This window comes from Xyrauchen texanus, chromosome 44 (assembly GCF_025860055.1).
Source record: "Xyrauchen texanus isolate HMW12.3.18 chromosome 44, RBS_HiC_50CHRs, whole genome shotgun sequence".
In the NCBI taxonomy this organism is placed as follows: Eukaryota; Metazoa; Chordata; class Actinopteri; order Cypriniformes; family Catostomidae; genus Xyrauchen; species Xyrauchen texanus.
The window spans coordinates 22,958,984-22,976,039 of record NC_068319.1 but is presented as its reverse complement, the minus strand read 5'-3'; the positions used below and the strand labels follow the sequence as shown (position 1 = coordinate 22,976,039).

The following is a 17,056-nucleotide window of genomic DNA, read 5'->3' as shown; positions in this document are numbered from 1 at the left end:
TTAAGGGGTCGGCTGTGGGTCCCTCTCAGCTGTGCGGCGCCTTTTTCCACCTTCATGTTCAGATGCTCCTTTCAGGTAACGCGTAACGTTAACCTGGATCGCCTCATCAGTGGCATCCTGGGTTGCCGGGTTCTTCCGGATGGCTCCTGTAGAAAATAAAGACCATTTGAATGGCATAAGGTCATACACATCTACTTAAATATAAAAACAATATCCAACTTACTTTGAACAATGGTCTTCAGGAACATGTCTCTAAAACATGCTTTATCCCCTACACCAGTCCAGGTTGTATTGATGGAAAGGTGATTAGAGAAGATACTCTGAAGCATTCGTCACACGGTTGTCTTTAGGTCCCTCCCACATTTGATTGCCAAAAACAGAAGCTGAAAATACAAAAAAAAACATGTATTTTCTGTAGAATATGCAGTGTACGATCTTAATTTTACTTTTTAGATTACCCTATGGCGTTATAAACGAAATCGGCACACTTACAAATCGTTGCTGGAGCTCTTTATCCTGCCTCAAACTGTTGTCAAGCAACGCCAAATCTTCCTGGGTGTCTAGGGGGGAGTAACAGATCCCCTGGCAGGGATAACTCTCCAACAGACACATTGGCACTGAAATGTTGCAGCATAGCATTTTGTTGTCCATGCTACGCACAACATCGCCAAACTCCAAGACGTCGCAGCATTAGGGTTTGATCTGCACCTACAGGGGTTCCCAGAATAAAAGAATAAAGTAGTCAGTCCTGGTCCTTCAACTACTAAACTATGACATTTATATCTAGGTCTACTACATGTACAGGTGGCCCCAGTGGGAATTAAACCAACAACCACAGGTGTTGTTTGCAAGTTGTGCCCGATTGCCCAGTGCAAGCAAATGTCTTCAACATTGTCCCAACTTGCTTCACCTGCTCTTGAAGTGAGCCGCTGTCACCTGGGAAGTAACAATATATTGATTAGCAATACACTAAATATAATAGTAATATAATATAACCACAATTATCATACCAGTAACTTACCCTGTAATTTCTATCCACAGTATGTTATGCATGGCATACAAGTTCATAATGAAGAACCCTTATGATAACATCAATTTCATTTTTTTTCTTTGAAGCAGAATATTTGTTTGTAAAAGGGAGGAAAAAGAAAATAATGAAATATTGGTATACAGATTTTGGTTGATATATCATACTGTACAGTGAAATTTGCTATTGTTGTATCCCTACTCACCTGAAGGACGGATAGATCAGGCAAATCTCCAGTCAGGCCTTTGTAGAGTGTGTGCTCCTGCATATCCACAGGTATTTTAATTCAAACATGCAACATATTGTAATAAATCTACAATATTCAGCCTTTACCTTACACCCTCGGTTGTTGCTCTACACTTTTATTATATTAAATACTTATTTATATAGCTTGCTCACTGTATAATCAAGATAGCCTAATACTTATAACACAAGATTGCATCTTAAACGAATGACTGAGTTGAAAACTTGAATAAGAACACATTTTACACAGAGGGGACCAGCTTGGGAAACTTACCTGCCTACAATAACTGTTTTCATTTGATTTGAGTTACATTAAACATGAATAACCTTAGCCGAGTCCCCAGGAACATCGGGCTATTAAAGTAACAAGCCTGTAACTGCGGTCTTATCAATTCTAGCTTCACCATACACTCAAACTGTGAGGTTTATCTGTTTTCCTCGTGGACCTGTAGCACAATGCCCTGACAGTGACTTCACCTGTGCCCTGATCTTTATTAGAAACTGAGAGGAGAGCAAGTTAATATAATTTATATTACAATTATCACAAAAATTAACAAACAGTCTGCTTTAAAGCTAAGAAAAAACAAGCTTCTATACTAACCTTTCATAAAAAATGAACACGTGGCGAACTAGCTTAGCCGCTATCTGCCGGCACACCACATTAGATTAAAATACTTACCCTTGTAGTTGTGCAGATAACTCGATATGTAGAGTTTAAAGCCCTTGTCCCTCTTGCTTGTCGGAGCAGGGGACCAGGCATCAACAATGCGATGAACGTATTTTTGGAAGATTCTGGAGACATCGAGTAAAAACAGACATTTTGGGTGACGCCAAGTAAACCGGAAACAGATATGGGCGACAGCGGAACTTCACAGTTCAGTCTTTGTAATGTGTTTTAGCAATACATTTTTAACATTTATAATGCGTTTAGATTTTTTTTTATTGCCTTTACAGGGACTTTAACACTTTCTTAAACATTTGCACAGGTCATAATTGCAAAACCAGTAAAAGGTAAAATAACAAAAAAAAATCGAGGTTGGAAAAAATGTAGACATAAACGAAATTTCTGCGCAACTGTGAAACCAGAGGATAATTTCGCTTTTTCATTGAGTTTATCCTTCACGTCAAAACAGGATTTTTCATGTTTATGACAGATATCACCATGGTTGCAAATTAATAAAAAAAATTTAATTATACCCGAGATTTTGGCCATGTTGCAGATGTCTTTCACTGTTCACTGATAGTCAGGCATTCGTGAAAAGTCTACCTTCATCAATTTATTCTGCTAAATTGTTCATACCATGAATTAAATATCTATTTTAAAACCTAATCAGAATCATAAAGATATTTATTGCCAAGTAAGTTTTACAAAAGGAATTCTTTTTGGTTTATTGGTGCATGTCTCAAATGCGCAGCAATCAAAGAAATGTAAACAATTTTCAAGTGCATAAAATAATTCAATATATTTTACATATATTACTGTATAATCACTTCAGAGTTTCAAAGTAATTTAAATGTCATTTCCTAAACCTTACCTTATCATGGAATCAAGAGTCAAGACTCTGAAAATAATAATAATAGCCAACATGGCTGGTCGATTTTGAGAGTAGAAATCCTTGTATTTCAAAGCGGCTTGCCGCCAGCCGCCCGCGGTCGATCAGCCCGAGGCAACCGCCAGAGAAAATTGCCGGCGGCATCTCGCAAGAAATGGGAGTGACGAATTCGGCGGCAAACGTTTCATCCCCGCCAGTGGGACGCACCTATAGCCGACAGCTTAGGGACGGAGGCAAAAAGAAGCCGTGCAGATTTTTTTTGCTATCTGGGATTAAACGCTTCCCAAAGTCTAAGTGGGAGTTTAACTAATTTATAGAACTAGTTTCCCCATAGGTTGCATCTTCATTGCAATGGGCATTAAATCTCTTAAACTCTCATCCACACTATTAATCTGCTGGTAGAAAACTATCCACTTTCCTACAGCAATCGTGAAGCTGCATTCATGATATGTGTCAGGATGGTAACACCAGTTTCAAGTGCCTCTTTGAACTCGTGCCTAATATAAGCTAAAAAGAAAAGTCACATGTGGGCTTGTTTTGTACATCAAATAGTGTTAAGAGGTCCTTTCTTCTTCATTTTTCACTGACAGGGAAGCGCTGTCAGAGATTATTTTATTTAATGAGATAACAGTCTTCGCTGCTCTATCATAGGAGAGAGCGTAATTGTCAGCTAGAGTCTTAAGACAGTTCTGCCCATAGAATGTCTATGGGTCCACACCATATACTAAGCTTGTAGGCAATCATTGGTAGAAGGGTTCTGGCAATGTTGCGTGTGCATCAGTGTAATGATTCCGACCAGACACATTAGAGTTTCCACCCTTCACATGCTAAATTAGTATAGCAAAATTTGCAATGTTATTTTATTTCTATATATATATATATATATATATATATATATATATATATATATATATATATATATATATATATATATATATATATATATATATACACACACACACACATACAGATAGTGTCTTCTGGACCATGAATATGGGCAGTCGGTGTAATTTATTCCATTACCCTAACACGGCAAATGCTAATTAAGTGCTCTTACATATGACATTCTTGATTGAGGCTCCATTATAGTGATTGCTTGAGAGTTGCTGGAGAATGTTATGTAAAAGCCTGCTGATTGAATAAAGTGGAGACAATGGGTGTGGCTCAGCCCTTTACATTCTTGTGCGATGAAGGACATGAATGATAAGCTTGTTCTTATTAAAGTGTGGAATGAAGGTGATTTAGTTTAAACAGTATATCAGCTCCTCAAATCCCATCTTAAAGCCATAAATCAGAAGCAGATTGGACAGCTGATAAAGAGTTACACACCTAACTGCATTTAAAGAGTAATGAGGCTAAATTTGGCTTTTTGCCTGGTTGGGCTTGTCGTCATCATCATCATCATCATTTCATGTAGAAGTTGTTCACTGGTTTGTTGCCAGTGCTGCTATTTAGAGAGAAATATATTTTTTTGTTTACAACCAATATTGATACAGATATTTTTTGAAAGAAGAACTGTTTTTTTATTTTACATTGTTGCTAATCATTAGAAATATCAAGTAATATAACATTATAAAGCATAAAAGTAATTATGAATATTTCAGAATTATAATAATTGTTGTCGTTATTATTATTTCAGTGTAAGCTTGAGAATTATTGTTTGTTACATTGAGTAATTAATGCAAACATTATCTTAAATAAGTTACTTGACCTGTGAATATAGTTATCTACTGTTTCCTAATGGTGTTGTTGGCAGCTGCTCTTTAAAGACCCATAGATGCTGTATTTATCGGTAGACCCAATATTCAAGAATGGCTTGCAGAGTAGAAAAGTGTGAATATCGGTAAAAAAATCGATTTACGGTATCTGTATTGCTATTCCCATTATAAATGAACTTCCTTTAAATATGTACAGGGCGTTTTGTATTTTTTAATGGTTTATTATTATGTTGTAACATATGTCATATTTATGGGTAATGATTGGACAAGTGGCATTCCAAGAGTGCTGATATGTGGGATAACAGCACTGGGATTCTTCACTGTTAATACAAAAGCAACATCACCATTAATTGTTTTTTACCCTTCATAAATAAAAACCATAGTCAGAATAGGTCTGAATACAAAGTGCAAATGTTTAATAGGGGGTGGGCACACAGCTAGAGAATGGCAATAAGAGAGTAGGGGAACAGAGGAGGGATGGATCGCTGGCATTTTGACAGTTGCAGATTAGCTTTGTGCTGGAATACATTGCCAGAGGACACTGAGAAAGAGAGAGAGCAAGGAGGTTGTTTTGGGGAGAGATACTCCACTCTGACAGTGCTACACTAGCCTAGACTGTAACCCACTCAACTCCTCTGATGCCACTGTGTGAAGAGCGGTGTTGCTGCTGCTTCAGTGTTGTAGATATGTTGGATTGTCCAAGTAGCTGACTGGATAATTCCTTGCAGAACAGGAGACTTGATTTAGTTAGCATGTTCTGGAATACTCACAGTGAAACTTTTTAACTTGTCTTTTTTTCTATGAGGTAAGTTTTGCACCTCAAAATCAGAAATTGTTGGATGCCGTATGGTGTTTTATAAACTTAAGGTTGCATAGTTATTCATTGAAGTGGGTTGTGATCATTCTCAGCTTGTTCATGCCTTCAAAATATTGTAAGTGGTTACTGAAACTAAACACTAGGAGTAAGTTTAAGAAGTACTGTAAAGCTAGGGATTACAGCAGGGAGGGCACATTATTTGTGTTCTATTCAAAACAAATGAACTCTCTCTCTTGACCTGTATTGGCCAATAAAGGCAGATGGGTGAAGCCCCTGCTTAAGAAATTTATGTTTCATTGTTCTTGTATTTTTTTGTGTGGACAAACTCACGGCTAGTAAGCGTAAGGTGGTTTGTTCAAGCCTTACAAATTGTGAGATGTGAACTTTGCACACTTGAGCAAGGCAATTAAAGTTGAAACACGTTTGACAACCCATTTATTAATGATAAATAAGATACTTTTGGGTAAAACAGAATATTGAATGAGAAGATGTAGTGTGGAACTTGGTTGCATGAATCTAGAATTGATTAAATTGTGGAAAGTGGTCTCTATATGACTCTATATGGTTAGAGGGGTTGAAAAATATGGAAGAATATTCCGATAAGGAAAGTTGTTATAGAGGTGAAGTAAATTAGTAAATTTTGATCGAAGTAAACAAATAAGTTTTTCTTTTAAATAATGTGCCCTGATTAATTGTTCATAATAATACCAGGAATGTATATTACGACAGTAAATATGGTCAGTCTTGATTTCATGTTGACGTTGACAGTAGGTTATTCCAGTAGATTCTCCATTTAACAAATTCCACTGAGCCTAGTTGTGTTGTGATTAAATAAATATTCTTTTCGAATTTGTTAAACATCAATCATGAATTCCATGTAAAGTAATTAATTCAGTCCACAACAGGGGCTGGATTCACAAATAGTTCTTAAGAAAAAATTAAAGTTTTTAGGATAAATTATATATAAGAAGTTCATAAGAACGTTCCTAAGTGCAATTCTTGGAAAAATGACAGACATTTAGTCATTTTATTCAGTGACTTTTACATTGTCTGATCAGCCCACTAATGGAATTGTCTTTTCTAATAGCCTACAACAAATTAAATTCTTCAACACTGGTAAATCGTAACAATAAATGTATCTTTTAACATGTTTTTTTAATAGCAAGCACCTCGTGAGTGTAAAGTGCGTGAGATGTGTTGGGCTAATGACATTAACCGCCGTTGGAGAATTGACTTGCTGCTAAACATTTTATATCTTTTAATTTGACATGGATAAAAAAAAACTTTAGTAGACAATAGGTTCTTGTTGAGGAAATTACTGCAAGGAAAAAGTTCTCCTTGGGAAGCTTGATAATTATATCACGTTGGAAATTAAGAGGCGGGTAAATGGTGAAGCGTGGCTGAGGTTGTCTCCGCTGTGCCCAACTCTGATATTGATGTGGATGGGGGGGTAAAAAAGAAAGTCTCGGCTTTCTAATGTTATAATTATTATGTTTCTATGAACAGAGATCACGGAGAGAGAGAGAGCTATATGCAGCGCATCCGTTTGAATAAGCATGATTGGTCACCACATTAAGAAGCTTCAAAACAACATTTATTGTTTGAATTTGGTGATAATATTTACATGGTTTGAAAGTTGAAAATAAAAAAATTATTAATCACAAAGCATTCAGAAACTCTAAAATCACATTTCTACTGACTTCAGACTCGGCATGATAGAACGCATCACATTTAAAAAAAAAAAAAAACAGTTAATTTAAACATTCTTAACTTTTTTTTTTTTCTTAAGTTAGAAATTAAGATGAAAATGGTAGGTAAGAAGAAATTTCTTAAGAACGTTTTGTGAATCTGGCCCCATGACTAGGTTCAACTTGGCCTAATTTCCTATTAGAACTTCCTTGGCATTTATCTGTCTGTAAATTAGGCAAGAATATAAATTATTATGATACATCTGCCATCTGCGGAGTGAATGTCATAGAAATTATTTCACAATCTCATTTACGTAAATCCAGTCTAATGAAGCCTTTTTATCCACATATCAGGAATAACCTCATTGGTCTGCAAGGCTATCCTTTAAAGTGTGTCATTATTATTTTCTGCCAGATGCACTCTTATATGTGAACACACGAGTCAACCTTTTAGAGTGGTGTAGGACAGAGGTTAAATGTCGGGTGTACGTGTTGAGGTGACTTGCAACTTTATTATTAGGAGTGCAATAGGAATATATGAGATGTGACTTAGGAAATGCAGAGTTTGTATTATAATTTTGTGTATACATAACAAAGAGTTATGCCTTTTATTGAAGTGTCCAGTAATAGGTGTCATGAATTTGAATTAGGTGCAGAAATACATGCAGAACTATATTTCATTTTATTGTTTGCTGTCTCTGACATGTATAGTAGCCAAAAAATGCCCTTGAAAGCCACTGACCTAAATGCTCATTTCTAGAGTCACAGTAAAGATCATGTTAGCCATTAAATGCTTTTGGAGGATAACAAAGAGGACAGTCTCTGAATTTTAATGACTGCCTTGTAGGATTTTCTGTTCCACAAGCACATTTATGTGAGACAGTATGAAAGCCTTGTTAGTTAGGAACAAGTCAATTAGCTAACTGTATAACAGTGGTGTGACTGTGAAAATATTGATTACATTCTGAGGAAATGTTGGATTGTTATTAGTGGATTTGTTATTTGTTTTATTAAAATATTACATCAAAATTGCTTGTATTTTTATGGGAGCATTATGAGTACATAATATTTCAATTTGACAATCGTAATAATAGATAGCAGCAGAATTTTTAGCCTTCTAGAATTATATTTTCTTAAATCCCATAAATAATGACAAGGGAGAGAAACTAAATGGTCTCGTTTGCCCGGATGAGACTAGTTCACATTTTGCTCTGACAGGCAGGAAATAGGGTGAAGCTGCTATTAAACCCAGCAGGTTCTGCTTGACAATAATGATGCATAGTGAATACAGCTGGCCTGTCATTGCCTGTCTTCATTCTGTAACTGTTACTGTTAGAACATGTGACAGACAGGAAGATAATATGTTGAGCTTTTTGTGCGGAATATGCCCTACAAGTTTGACAGTCTTAAACCTATATCATTTCTACAACAGAATGCTGTAACAAAATTGTAGCTTATGAGTTTTCATATAAACGCATGATTAAGTATCCATTTTAGAAACACTTATGGTTGTTACTTTATTGAACTATCACAATTACCTTTTTTCATTGTTTGAGTATGTTTAAATGAACTTCCTAGTGACAGGATAATTAGTAAGCTAAGGCCAGCTTTACAATATCAGATTTTAGTGATGGATGATTTCACTTAGAAACCACTCTGTTGTTTGACTGGTGATTTCCCCAGACGTCACTAAGGGGACAATTCCATAATCCATTTTGCCCACTGTGGTACTTCTTCAATACATAGCACAGGTCCATGCATACTCACTCTTACCCTCTTTCTGTAATGGGCATTGCTTTAGTGTGTGCGTGTGAGAGAGATGGCAATATGGAGAGCATAACATCAGCCATGATCTTTAGATTGTCTGTCCTTCATAACTTTGTCCTGTAGATTTATGTTTCCACTAGTATAGATTATTATTTACAACCTGTCTTAATGAAATATACAGTGTCAAGATGGAGGGCATCATTTTGAATGAGCATGAACAAGTACTAGGGCTGTCAATTGCTTAAAGAATTTAACCACAATTCTTTTTCTAAATTACCATGTTAATGCATTCAGTTCAAAGACAACAAAAAATAGGCTTATGTATAATTATTGGTTTGATAATTTGGATGGATAACACTCATAAAGTTACAGTACAATGGCAAATTGAATAAATGTTAATATTGTAAAATTAACATGTGGATCATTTAATCACAAAAGTTATACATACACTGACAGCCAAAAGTTTGGAATAATGTACAGATTTGTATATTTCTGAAGGAAATTGGTACTTTAATTCACCAATTGGCATTCAACTGATCACAAAGTATAGTCAAGACTTTACTCATGTAAAAAAACAGCACCATCACTATTTGAAAATGTATTTTTCTTTTTATCAAATCTAGACTGGCCCCATTTCCAGCAGCCACCACTCCAACACCTTATATTTGAGTAATCATGCCAAATTGCTAATTTGGTACTAGAAAATCACTTGCCATTATATCAAACACAATTGAAAGCTATTTGGTTCATTAAATGAAGCTTAACGTTGTCTTTGTGTTTGTTTATGAGTTGCCACAGTATGCAGTAGACTGGCATGTCTTAAGATCAATATTAGGTAAAAAATGGCAAGAAAACAAACCGCTTTCTCTAGAAACTCATCAGTCAATCGTTGTTTTGAGGAATGAAGGCTATACAATGCTTGAAATTGCAAAAAAAGATTTCATACAAAGGTGTACAATACAGTCTTCAAAGACAAAGGGCAACTGGCTCTAACAAGGACAGAAAAGATGTGGTATGCCAGATTTACAACTAAACAAGAGGATACGTACATCAGAGTCTCTAGTTTGAGAAATGGATGCCTCACATATCCTCAGCTGACAGCTTCATTGAATTCTACCCACTGAACACCAGTTTCATGAACGACAGTAAAGAGAAGACTCAGGGGTGCAGGCCTTATGGGAAAAATTGCAAAGAAAAAGCCACTTTTGAAACAGAAAAACAAAAAGAAAAAGCTAGAGTGGGCAAAGAAACACAGACATTGAACAACAGATAATTGGAAAAGAGTGTTATGGATCTTAACCCCATTGAGCTTTTGTGGGATCAGCTAGACTGTAATGTGCGTGAGAAGTGTCCGACAAGACAGCCACATCTATGACAAGTGCTACAGGAATTGTGGGGTGAAATGTCTGAGTATCTAGACAAACTGACAGCTAGAATGCCAAGGATCTGCACAGGGAGGACTTGTTGATGAGAACTCTGAAGTAGTTTAAGAAGTTCTGAATTTTTTTTCCAAATTGTAGTAGTAATGTATCACCTTATTAATGTCCTGAATGTACACTGTGATCAGTTTAATGCCACTTTGTTAAATAAAAGTACCAATTCCTTTCCATAAGAGCAAAATCTGTACATTTATCCAAACTTTTGGCTGCCAGTGAATGTCGACAGCTGTATTGAGTGCACTTGTTAAATCTTTTGAATCAACATGGATTATGTATATTAACACTTAAGCAATGAAGATCTTTGCAGCCTCCAATAAATTACAAAACAAACATGTTTAATTAATATTAATCAATGCATGTCATTATTCTGAAATATCAGGTGTGCCTGGGGCTCTGTAATGATCTCAACACTCAAACTGTACTGTAGGTGAAATGCAACAGCTCTGTAGTCACATGCGCCAGAGCAAGGTTCTGGTGAGCACTTGAGTCGCACCCAGTTTTAAGGGATGTTATCGCGGAACCATTCCAATGACCAAGATGAAACAAATGGTTCAGTTGAACTTCAGCAAAAAATGTCCAAGAAAAGAGAGCTTGGTAAGAAGAGGATCCCAAGTCCCAAGGTCAGTCGGGGCCTATGCAAGAAGATTCAGAGATTCCTTCAGAGCTCAGGGGAGGACACCACCTCCAAGAGCTCTCACGTTGAGATTGAAGACGACATGTTCATCTGTGGCATAAAGAGAGACCCTTCTAGTTATGAGAATAGTCTCTCAACTCAATGTAGTTTTGACAGTCATACTAAAATGTCCATGAATACCTTCGTTGGCCAGATGGAACTTAACAGTGAGGGAAATATCAGGATCCCATGCATCAATGGACCTGCATTAGAGCCTACAGACCAAGCAGAAGACCGTGGCTCTGGTTATGTAGATAGAAGATGTGCCACCGAAAACAAACAAAGCCAAATTAAGAACACAGAGGAAGGTGAGAAAAAAGAAAGTGGCTCGAGCACCATAGTGGAGCACATCTTGAAAGAACTGCAGGGTATAAATAAAGTCCAGGAAGAGATCTCAGACCTGAGACATTACCTGACTTCTGTGAGTGGCTCGGTTGATGAGGTTTCCTGTTGTGTAGATGCTGTGTTGATGGAAATCGAGGAGTTGTACTCTGTTGGTGCTGTAGGCCATCCTTCACCTAGAAGACTTGTGGCTCATCAAAGGAGCCCTGGTAGGCAAAATCCTGGTGCTGCCTCTCAAAGCAGAAATAATAGCCCAATAGTTAAGCAAATAAAATTGGATAAGAATGAAGGTAGACCTCACATCACCAAACCTAATATGTCAGTGTGGGACACAAAAAGGAATTATCAAGATGCAACTCGAAGAGCCAAATTACATAATTCTGATATATCCGAGAACTTCCATGGACCCTCTTCTAGAGTCAAGAAGTCCAGCTACTGTCATCTTGAACAAGTTTATGAGCACAAGTTTACAAGCAGTAGCTCCCTGTCCTCAGGTCATAGTTCTAACAGTCGAGATCAAGATAGAAGTTATCATTTTAGGGAGGCTGACCAACAAAATAGCGATTGGAGAAGTTCGGAAATGCAGCCGAGCATGAGTGGAGAGGGAGGGTGGAGTGGAGACACTGGATGGAGTGAAGAGGATTGCTGCTCTTGTCAGAACAGTGCAGATGAATTGGAAAATGATGGGCATCCGGATACCTGGTACAGGTACAATGGTGACGAGACCAGCAGCACACCAGGTCATTCATCACGTAGCAGCTCAGAGCACCTCTCCCTACTGTTTGGAAACCATACTGACTCACTGTCAACTTCATCGAGTGTTGTAGACTGGAGACATTCCAAGAAACAGACCGTCAGTGATGTTGGATTTAACTCTACATCGAATTGCATGTATTCCCGAAGTTCAGGATACCACACAATGGATGCCTACGCAGATGAATCATGTAGCGGACCATCCCGAAGCCTTAGTTGCTCGACCGTTGGAATGACAGACTATGATGATGGTTGCCAGAATCTACACTCTTCTTGTGAGCATTGCATTTGCGAAGAAAATTTAGATATGGAGTGGCCAGAGGGGGTTTGCCCAAGTGTTTCTGAAGATCGGAATGATCCAGATTACTCTGAGAACACAGACACGGAGTCGCCACAGCCAACTAATCTAGGGTATGATGTTGCAAAGATGAGCAAATCCATACTAACTTTCCAGTCAGCTCTAAGGGGAGCCCTGATACAACTGGACACACCTAAATACCAACGTCAAGATGAGGACAAGTCTATTGTCTCAAGTCCATGCATATCAAATGAACTTAGAGATGAAGGCTCGAGCATTGGCAAATCAAATTTAGACAGTTTTGCAGCCTCTGACAGTAGGACTTTAGATCACAGTGGGTCACTCCGAAAAAAGGGTGATGAAAGTGATCTGGAATTACGAACCGAGCGACGCAATTATCAATCTTTTGACCCTCTAGTATCTACTCCAAGCACTCTCTCCCCTTCACATACTCCAACAGAATACTGTTCAGTGGACCACTCAGATACCGTAGGGGAACCTTTAACAGATCCAAAACTTTCCATTTCGCAGTGTATTCCAGAGCTCGGCCAAAAACATTTAGACCCCAGTTCAGGGAGCATTGAGTCTTATCCTGACAAAATTATATCTGGCTCATGTAATACTGAAATAAGCCCAGAGGGCACCAATTCAGGATCACTGGAGACAGATGTTGATGCGATAAAGGTGGAGCGTATTGACAGTGAACCTGCCCTTGTAGACCCTCACCACCAGAAGTGCCTTGCCAATATCGAACGAGTTCTCAAAGAGAAGAGACATCGACATAGACTGTCCCGGATTGCCAGTACCTCAAAGAACACTTTCTCTGAGGAAGAATTTAAGCAAGGTAAATTTTTATTTTAGGACACAACTCAAAAATCTATCTTTAATTTTGGGTGCAGTTACTTAGTTATATTTGTGATTCAGCTAAACAAAATTTACTGTTTTTTCTGTGAATCTAAATCTATTGTTTTTCTTTTTTTTTTTTTTTTTTTTATTCTTCTCCATCTTACAGAGGGAAGCAGGGAAGATGATCAGGTCATGATAATGTTTTGGTCTATTCCCAGTTGTTTTTTTCATTCCCCACCCCCAACATTATTGCCAATGTATTGTTCATTTATTTTATGTATTTGAATGTGCATTCTTTATTGCAACATATGATATATGTATGAGTTTGCCTTCAACATGTACTTAATTTGTCAAACACAGAAGAGCTCTAACTTGAAATATGAATGCGTTGTGTCCTTTTATGTTTTTGTGTGTTATTTGACTTATCTTTTGTTATGCCTAGATCAATTTGATGTGCCATGTTTTTAAACTCATTTGAAATACTTGTTGCATTTTAAAGTAGTGGAAACATATCACATGCCTTGGGGAACTCTGGATGGCCAGCTGGATAGCTGTACATTAATTTATGGAGGATGTTGCCATTATTGGTTTACAGTAACCGTTTACTTTGTTTGTAATTTTCTTGATCCCTGATCTGTTTACAACTGTTATTCTCTTTTATTTAAACCTGAAGCACCATATGTTGAACTGTTAATTTGCATTTTGCGGTTACAAAATGTGTAAAAACATACTTTTTAAAGCTATTCAGAAGTTTGCTGTTTATCCACCTAAAATAGCTATACTGAAAGTTTATAACTATAAGTTTATAAATGTTAAGGGATTATAAATTTAAATGGTTTGGGAAGTTTTGAGAGTTCTGCATTACAGAGTTTTTGTGTAATTCTGTTTCAAAAGTAGATTTTTAATTTCCTTTTGTTTGTTTTTGCATTCGTCTCCTGCTCTGATCTCATGAGTTGCATGCCAGTCATTTGGATCAGATGTTTAAGTATTTCTATCTATCAGGATGTCATCATCAATATGAAGTCTTGGTTGTCTTGTTTTGCTTTGCTTTGTCAGGCGTTTTGGTAAAACTCAACCAATCCTTTGTCCTCTTCATATATTTTAGGTCTTTTTCGGGTTTTGTTTTTTGAGTCTAACGTTGTTTTTGGCTGCCCCCTCACAGTAATCATACTAAACTGTGCTTTTGATGCCATAGGGCAAAGAAAATGGAGATAATTCCAGACATGCTTGGATTAAAGCTGGGTAAGTTTATCATAGAACTCTGTTGATAATATACAGTGAGCGTATGACTTTCCGTAACTTTAATTTTCTTTGTTTTTATGTAACTATTTATGTATCATTCATTATTAATGAATGTGTTATGTAATTATAAATATATTATTAATGTGTTTTGCTGTTAATGCATTAATTAGTAATCATGAAAAGTACTCTTTAAAAAGGGTTGATATTCACAGAAATGGGAGTGGAATATTTGGAATTGACAGTATGCCAGATCTGCGGAAGAAGAAAGCCATTCCCTTGGTTAGCGACGTGGTAAGTGTTTATATTTCTAAGCTTTCCATGTGGCCTGTCTTACAGTACAATGAAGAACAGTGCTACCTGTGTTTTTTCACCTCAACATGGTGTTATTCCCCAATGTGAACAAATAAGACTCCAATCTTGCTCAAATTTTACTTGCTTGATCATCGATTAAATATTAAGTCAACCATTTCAGGATTATTTCTGAATTTAAATCACTCCATACAAAAGAAAAATGCCTATATGAGCATTATAATGATATAAAGGACTAGCATAATACCTTTTAGTTATGACTCAATAGATATGAAATCACTGTAAAAATAAACTCTTCTCTTCTCCCCATGAAAAACCTAAAATTAAACCTCTACAACTCTCTTGAACGCATTCCCTCTGCATGGTCAGGCTATGGTAAGTTTTCATATTAACCCTTAGATGAGATCAAACCTACTTTTTGTTTGTTTATATCAAGTTGGATTAGACTATACTGTATTCATGCGATCGGTATTGCTCTAATAGAATGCAAATACGTTTTGTCTCTGTGAATCGAGGTGCATTATGATGAAACAATGTTTCCTTTTTAGAACATACAATACATGTACAGTGAACTACAGCATCTGCCATTTAAATTAATTTCATAATGTGTATTTGTTATTTGAATACTCTTCATAAAATGTCATAACAATATTATATTAATTGTAGATAGATAACCTAGAGAACATGACATATTGTTAAAGACCCCATAACAAATGTTTTACAAAAGTCCCTCAATATATCCTGCCCCAGCCTTCTGATTCAATAGGAAATATGTCAACACAAGATCAAAATGAATGTTCTCCTGACAATTTTATGGGGTCTTTAGCATGCAATGCAACATTTGATAAATTATGAATGTATTTGCAAACTAGTAGAATCTTACTTGATATACTGTACAAGCAAAAAAGAAAAAAAGAAGAAATTCCCTAAAAACACAATCTTCCACTGGTTTACTTTTGATCAGTTTACTTGCTTTCTCTCCTACATGCATTGACATGTGTTGGCTATTATCTTCAATGGCTTTTTATAAGGTGCTATTAGATTATATTTAACGGGGTGTTTTGGATACTACAGATCATGCCCAGTCTTACTAGTGATGGTTTGGTATAGTTTTTTCCTTAACCCCTCATCCCTTTACTGCACATACATTTTGGTTTCCCTATTTATTTCTGGTGCACCCATACTGTAGTTGCATCCCTAGTTTGAGTTCTGGGTTGTTGCACTTTGGTTTAGATCCTTGTTATTGGCATCCAGATTGTTTACACTTTGTTTCCGTCATCTGTTTCGCCGGGGGAGTTTTACAGGGATTTTGAGATGTTTTGCACTGTTCTAACATCTGTACTTCCTATCATAGTCTCTGGTTCAGGCCAGGAAGGCAGGTATTGCATCTGCGATGGCCTCGCGCTCCTCCATAAAAGATGAGGAACTGGTTAGTAAAATTTGTCTAGTTGTCTCAGACCATACTGTGTACATGCATCTAATTGGGAAGCCCCTCTCTTATATTTATTAATTTTTTTAAGTCCAAATTCAGAGACCACAAGTGAAATTTTTTTGTATTTGTATTTTTTTAACAATTAAATTAATAAATTATAGCAACATCTTAATTTGAGTGCTTATTTGATTATTTACTTAGAAATAGTGCAGAATCTTATATTTTTATTTTACATTTTATATTATAATCAGAGATTTTGAACCCCACTGTATTTGTACGATGTAATCCAAATGCATAATAAACATGAATATATATTAAATAAAATAAAAAAGAATCATCTTTTTAAATTTTAATCTCTCTGTCTTCACTTTTGCAGAAGAATCATGTGTATAAGAAAACACTACAAGCTTTAATCTACCCCATTTCCTGTACCACGCCTCATAACTTTGAGGTGTGGACAGCCACCACACCCACCTACTGCTATGAGTGTGAGGGGCTTCTGTGGGGCATTGCGCGGCAGGGCATGCGCTGCACCGAATGTGGCGTCAAGTGTCATGAGAAGTGCCAAGAGCTGCTGAATGCAGACTGCTTGCAGCGTAAGTACATCACAATTACATTTATGCATTTGGCAGATGCTTTTATCCAAATCAACTAATGCTTTCAAGGTGCATTTAAGGTATGCATTTTATCAGTTTGTGTGTTCCCTGGGAATTGAACCCATGACCTTGGTGTTGCAAGCACCGTGCAAAAATAAGTTTATGTTGTAAAGAATTCTTATCAATAGCAGGTAAAATATGGATAGAGGATTTTCAGAATGAAGGCTAATCTTGATTTTGTCTAATTTAATAAGTTTTCATAAATATCTGATGGTGTTGACAAATGGTAGGGACACAGCTGTGAAACCTCTCT

At 36.7% G+C, this 17,056-nt stretch overlaps 1 protein-coding gene across 2 annotated transcripts in view; it reads left to right on the top strand.

Moving 5' to 3' along the window:
- unc13bb (unc-13 homolog Bb (C. elegans)) overlaps positions 1-17,056 on the top strand; it is a 110,271-nt gene that overhangs the window by 58,395 nt on the left and 34,820 nt on the right. For both annotated transcript variants that reach the window (XM_052116764.1, XM_052116763.1), the window contains exons 11-14: positions 14,360-14,406; positions 14,619-14,697; positions 16,070-16,144; positions 16,524-16,743. In XM_052116764.1, the coding sequence (XP_051972724.1) occupies positions 14,360-14,406; positions 14,619-14,697; positions 16,070-16,144; positions 16,524-16,743 (421 nt within the window). The remainder of the gene's footprint in view (positions 1-14,359; positions 14,407-14,618; positions 14,698-16,069; positions 16,145-16,523; positions 16,744-17,056) is intronic.